The sequence below is a fragment of the Silene latifolia genome, chromosome Y, assembly GCF_048544455.1.
Source record: "Silene latifolia isolate original U9 population chromosome Y, ASM4854445v1, whole genome shotgun sequence".
NCBI lineage: Eukaryota > Viridiplantae > Streptophyta > Magnoliopsida > Caryophyllales > Caryophyllaceae > Silene > Silene latifolia.
The window spans coordinates 449,217,702-449,223,679 of NC_133538.1; the positions used below are offsets into that span (position 1 = coordinate 449,217,702).

Below are 5,978 nucleotides of genomic sequence, written 5' to 3' on the forward strand. Positions count from 1 at the left end.
ATCAGTTGCAATTGAGAGCTTTTCCTTTGTCCTTGAAAGGAAGTGCGAGAGACTGGTTAAACTATCTACCACCGGGGAGTATCACTACTTGGGTAGGTATGAAGAAGGCATTCTTGGAGAAAAATATCCCTCCTTCTCGATCAGCTCACCTGAAAATAGCCATCATCAATGTTGAACAACATGACGGGGAGACGATGTATGAGTACCTTGAAAAGTTTAAGCAACTCTGTGCCAACTGCCCTTACCATGGTTACTTTGACCAAGATCTCATTATGTATTTTTGTGGTGGACTGAACTAAGATGACCGCTGAATGATTCACTCTACTTGTGGAGGAAATATAGCAAATAAAAATCCAGATGAAGCTTGGGAGGTTATCACAGAGCTAGCTGAAACCTCTAGACAGTTTGAGAGGAGACCATCTCGAAGAGGAGTGAGTGCTATGGGTGTTAGTCCTGGCTTGGAGGAATAGGTTGATAACATTGCCTCTACCCTCTGTGATATGTTATCTGGGAGACAGATGGCTACTGTTTGTGGTATATGTTCTATTGAGGGTCATCATAGCGATTTATGCCCATATGTACAAGGAAGTGGCCCTGAAGAGGTGAATGGTGTTTGGGAGAGTACTACAAATAACAGGAAATGGGATCCATATTCCAAGACCTATAATGAAGGATGGAAGGCTCACCCTAATTTTCGTTGGGGAAATTCTCAAACTAGTCCATCATCTTACCCTCCTAGAGCCAGTTTCTCCAAAGACCACAAGGACAACAATTTAATTAACAAGTGCCTCAACAAGCAGCCGAACAAGCACCACCGAATTCATCATTGTCCATGGAGGACATGATTCGAGTTCTTACTCTCAGTGTTACCCACGATAGAGCTGACAATAAGCAAAATTTCAAGAATCTTGAAAATCGGGTGAGTCAGCTGGCTAATGCAATTAATCAGTTGGAGGCTAGAGATTCTAATGCACTACCATCTCAAACGGTGGTGAATCCAAAAAATGTGAGTGCAGTCTCTTTGAGAAATGGGAGACAATTAGTGGAGGCTGAAAAGGTGAAAGAAAAGACAAGGAACCGGTGATTCATGAGGTAGAGGAAGAGATAGTGATCGAGGAAAGTGAAAGAGATTCTATTATCAAGGAGAAGAAGAAGATTCCCTCTCCTATACCGGTGGTGGAACCAGAGGTACCCTTTCCTGATGCACTTAAAAGGACTCACCACTTTGAGCACGACAAGGACATCTATGAGGTATTCCAGAAGTGTGAGGTAAACATTCCCCTTCTTAATCTTTTGAAAATTTTTCCTAAATATGCAAAATTCTTAAAGGAGTTTTGTACTATTAAAAGGAATAACAAGCTGAAAGGGGTAAAGAAAGTGAAGGTTAGTGAACATGTGTCCGCTATGTTTCAAAGAAAATTACCTACTAAGTGTAGTAATCCAGGCATGTTCACTATCCCTTGCACCATTGGAAACACTAAGATTCAAAAGGCCATGTTAGATTTAGGAGCTTCTATTAATGTGATGCCTTACTCCTTGTACCAATCTATGAAACTTGTTCCTTTGCATGCTACTAGTGTTGTTATCCAGTTAGCTGATAGATCGAATGTCTACCCGAAAGGGATTGTTGAGGATGTGCTTGTTTTGGTTGATAATATTTTCTTTCCTGCTGATTTTTATGTGCTAGACATGGAACATGATAAACATGCGGCACCTATTCTGTTAGGTAGACCATTCTTGAAAACTGCTAGCACTAAAATTGATGTATCTACTAGGTCTATGACTATGGAGTCTAATGGTCATATTGTGCAGTTTAACGTCTATGATTCTATGAAATATCCTACTGATTACCACTCTGTGAATTCTTTTGATGCTGTTATTGATCTATTAGCTCAAGATTTTTTTAATCTTAATGGTGATGATGAGTTGTAGGTAGCTTTGGAGAATAGGTAGAATATGCTTTTTCTGCTAACTTGCAGGAAGTGGTGGCCGAATTACATAAGTTGGAGGAGCTCCCTTTGGATTTCAATAATAAATTGCCACTAACTGTTCCTTCGGAGAAATTGTTGCCACTGTTTTGCAGGCACCTGTGGTAGAACTTAAGGCTCTTCCTGAGCATTTGAAGTATATTTTCCTTGGTGAGGGAGAAACACTTCCTGTTATCATCTCTAGTAAGCTCACTGAGGAACAAGAAGCAAGGTTGAAAAATGTGCTTGTGGGGAACAAACTAGCTATTGGTTGGACTATTGCCGACATCAAAGGTATTAGTCCAAGTACTTGTATGCACCGGATTTTGCTAGAGGATGAAGCTAAACCGGTAAGGCAACCACAATGTTGATTGAATCCTTCTATGATGGAGGTAGTGAAGAAGAAAGTTCTCAAATTGCTTCAAATAGGTATGATTTATCCTATTTCTGACAGTAAATGGGTGAGTCCTACCCAAGTAGTCCCTAAGAAGTCTGGGGTGACCGTAGTTGACAATAAGGATGGTGAGCTTATACCCACTAGGATCCAAAACGGGTGGAGAGTTTGTATAGATTATCATAGGTTGAATACGATAACTAGAAAAGACCACTTTCCTCTTCCCTTTATTGACCAAATGCTTGAAAGACTAGCGGGTAAGGCTTATTATTGCTCTCTAGATGGGTATTCAAGGTATTTTCAAGTAGCTATTGCCCCTGAGGATCAAGAGAAAACCACATTTACTTGTCCTCTTGGTACATTTGCGTATCGACGCATGCCTTTTGGACTTTGTAATGCACCTGCTACTTTTTAGCGATGTATGGTTAGCATATTTTTTGATTATGTTGAATGCTTTATTGAGGTGTTTATGGATGATTTTACGGTGCATGGTGATTCTTTTGATACTTGTTTACACCATTTATCTCTTGTTCTTAAGCTTTGTATTGATACTAACCTTGTTTTGAATTCTGAGAAGTGTCACTTTATGGTGGAACAAGGTACAGTACTTGGACATGTTGTGTCTTTAAGATGTATTGAGGTAGATAAAGCTAAGATTAATACTATTTCTTCTCTACCTTACCCTACTAATGTCCGTGAAGTTCAATGTTTTCTTGGCCATGCAGGTTTCTACCGTAGGGTCATTAAAGATTTCTCTAAGATCGCTTCACCCTTATGCAAGCTGTTGCAAAAGGAGACAGATTTTATCTTTGACAAGGCTTGTAAGGAGGCTTTTTATGAGTTGAAAGGTAGGCTTACCTCCGCTCCAATTATTCAAGCGCCGGATTGGTCTCTTCCCTTTGAGATCATGTGTGACGCGAGTGATTATACATTGGGGGCGGTGTTGGGTCAAAAGAATGAGAGGGCTTCCCATGTTATTCATTATGCATCCATGACCCTAAATGAAGCACAATGGAATTACACCACAACTGAGAAGGAGCTTCTAGCAATTGTTTTTGCATTGGAAAAGTTCCGGTCCTATTTACTTGGTACGAAAGTTGTGGTATTTTCAGATCATGCTGCGCTGCGCCATTTGATGGCAAAGAAAGAATCTAAGCCGAGATTGATTAGATGGATTCTATTGCTTAGTGAATTTGATTTGGAGGTGAAAGACAAGAAGGGAGCAGAAAACGTTGTAGTGGACCATTTGAGCCGGTTAGTGGATGTTGATGTAAATCCACATGAGAAAAATCTGGTGAAAGGATTATTTCCTGATGAGAGCTTGTTCGCTATTCGTTCCGTAGAGCAATGGTATGCCAATCTTGTCAATTTTCTTTGTTCTTCAAAATTTCCACAAGGGTTTTTCAAATCTAAAAAAGACAAGCTTCGTAGTGATGCGAAGTATTATATGTGGGAAGAGCCTTATTTGTGGAAGCATTTTTCCGACCAAATCATAAGGAGGTGTATACCGGAGAATGAGATGACTTCCATCCTTACATTTTGTCACTCAAATGCTTGTGGTGGCCACTTTGGTGCAAGAAGAATAGCGAGAAAGGTGCTAGATTGTGGGTTTTATTGGACGTCTTTGTTTAAAGATGCTCATGGATTTTGTCAAACTTGTGACAATTGCCAAAGAGTAGGCAATATTTCCCGAAAGAATGAGATGTCGCAAAGCTACATGCTTAATTGTGAGATTTTCGATGTTTGGGGGATCGATTTCATGGGTCCCTTCCCAAGTTCATATGGTAATCTTTATATTTTTCTTGCGGTAGATTATGTGTCTTAGTGGGTAGAGGCTATCGCCACTAAGACTGATAATTCAAAGGTAGTGGCGGATTTTATCAAGGCTAACATATTTGCTCGATTTGGAATTCCGTAGGCCTTGATAAGTGACCGTGGAACTCATTTTGTCAACAAGACAATTAGTGCTTTGCTCAAAAAGTATTGTGTTACTCATAAAGTCTCCACGGCATATCATCCGTAGACCAACGGATAAGCTGAGGTGTCCAATAGACAAGTTAAATCTATCCTTGAGAAGACGGTGAATCCCAATCGGAAGGATTGGAGTTTGAGATTAGATGATGCATTATGGGCATATCGAACGGCCTATAAAAACCCCAATTGGTATGTCATCTTATCGACTTTTGTCTGGGAAAGCGTGTCATTTATCTATAGAATTGGAGCATAAAGCATATTGGGCAATAAAAAGCTTTAATATGAGCTTGGATGACGCGGGGTTGCATCGGAAGTTGCAATTGCAAGATTTGGAAGAGCTCCAACTTGAATCATATGAGAATGCAACTACTTACAAAGAAAGAACGAAAGCTTGGCATGACAAGATGATATTGAGACGGGACTTTAAAGTTGGTCAAAAAGTCCTTTTGTTCCAATCCCGCTTTCGTCTATTTCCAGGTAAGTTGAAATCCCGTTGGATCGGTCCACTTATAATTACTAATGTTTATCCTCATGGTGCAGTTGAGGTACGAGATCCGACGATGGATAAAGTGCTAAAAGTAAATGGGCAAAGACTGAAGCCCTATCATGATGGTGTCGCGATTAAGGTGGTAGAGTCACTGGATCTCTACGACCCCATTTATGAAGATTAATTTCACCACCAAGTCGAGCAAACGACTATAAACAAAAGCGCTAGCGGGAGGCAACCCGGGTTTTGTATCCTTTTTCCTTGTAATATTTCTTTAATTAAGACTCATAGTTAGTTAATATATTTCGTTTCATTAGTAATTAGAAATTTTATTGTTTTTATGTTTCTTACTCGTTTTATTTAATTTATTTTTGATGGTTTATTATGTATACTAGGAGCGTAGAATAATATTTCAAGACGGAGGGAAAAGTCGTAAAGACGGAGGGTCAAGATGTGTGGTCAAATCCTCAAGACGGAGAGTCAAGTATTGCGCGCCATAGTTGAGCCTCGAGCGCACTATTCTCACGCGCATAAATCGAAGAATCAGTAACGAGCATTCTCTATCTCGCGTTCACCGTTCACCCTATGCGCGTTTTAGGCACATTGGACGTTCATCCGAGGTTCACTAGACGTTCACCTGAATGTCACGCGCCTCATTCTCAGGTAATAACCCTTTTCCTTCGACTAATTCCCTTTCCTCTCTTCTTCCTATTTCCTAAAATCAATCCATTCAAACATCAATCCTTTCTTGTTTCCAAATCCCTCCCACAAATTGCTGCTCAATAAATCACAAAACTATAATCCTCACGATACCGTTGCTTCGTGTTCATTCATTGTTCAAATTCCAAATTCATCTCAATACTACTGAAATTTGGTGCGAAAAATTGGGGTTTATAACCCTAATTTCTGAAGCAATTGGGGATTCTTGCTGCAATTCTTCCCAAAACGTGATTGTTCACTCCTATTTTGCTGAGATTTCATCCTTAATTGTTGCAATTTGTGCAAAAATTGGGGGTTTTTTAACCCTAATTATGGAATTGAAACAATCAAACAATTTCTGCCCCAATTCGTGTAAGTTTTGATCCTTTCTTGCTTAAATTACGCCCCTTTATTACTGAAATTGGGACGAAAACTTGGGTTTTATAACCCCAATTTA

At 39.7% G+C, this 5,978-nt stretch overlaps 1 protein-coding gene across 1 annotated transcript; it reads left to right on the forward strand.

The window, feature by feature from the left end:
* Positions 1–841: 841 nt before the first annotated feature.
* Positions 842–5,006, forward strand: LOC141632768 (uncharacterized). Its single transcript, XM_074445282.1, has 6 exons — positions 842–1,057; positions 1,144–1,875; positions 2,084–2,317; positions 2,777–4,145; positions 4,576–4,812; positions 4,876–5,006. Exons 1-6 carry the CDS (start codon positions 842–844, stop codon positions 5,004–5,006), a joined length of 2,919 nt encoding a protein of 972 aa, XP_074301383.1.
* Positions 5,007–5,978: the final 972 nt, after the last annotated feature.

Excerpts from the sequence above, each read along its gene's own strand:
- LOC141632768 (XM_074445282.1), top strand. The coding sequence starts at position 842 with ATGATTCGAGTTCTTACTCTCAGTGTTACCCACGATAGAGCTGACAAT. Across the intron at positions 1,058-1,143 it reads AATTAGTGGAGGCTGAAAAG|GAGAAGAAGAAGATTCCCTC; the intron begins GTGAAAGAAAAG and ends TCTATTATCAAG. Across the intron at positions 4,146-4,575 it reads TCCCTTCCCAAGTTCATATG|AATTGGAGCATAAAGCATAT; the intron begins GTAATCTTTATA and ends ATTTATCTATAG.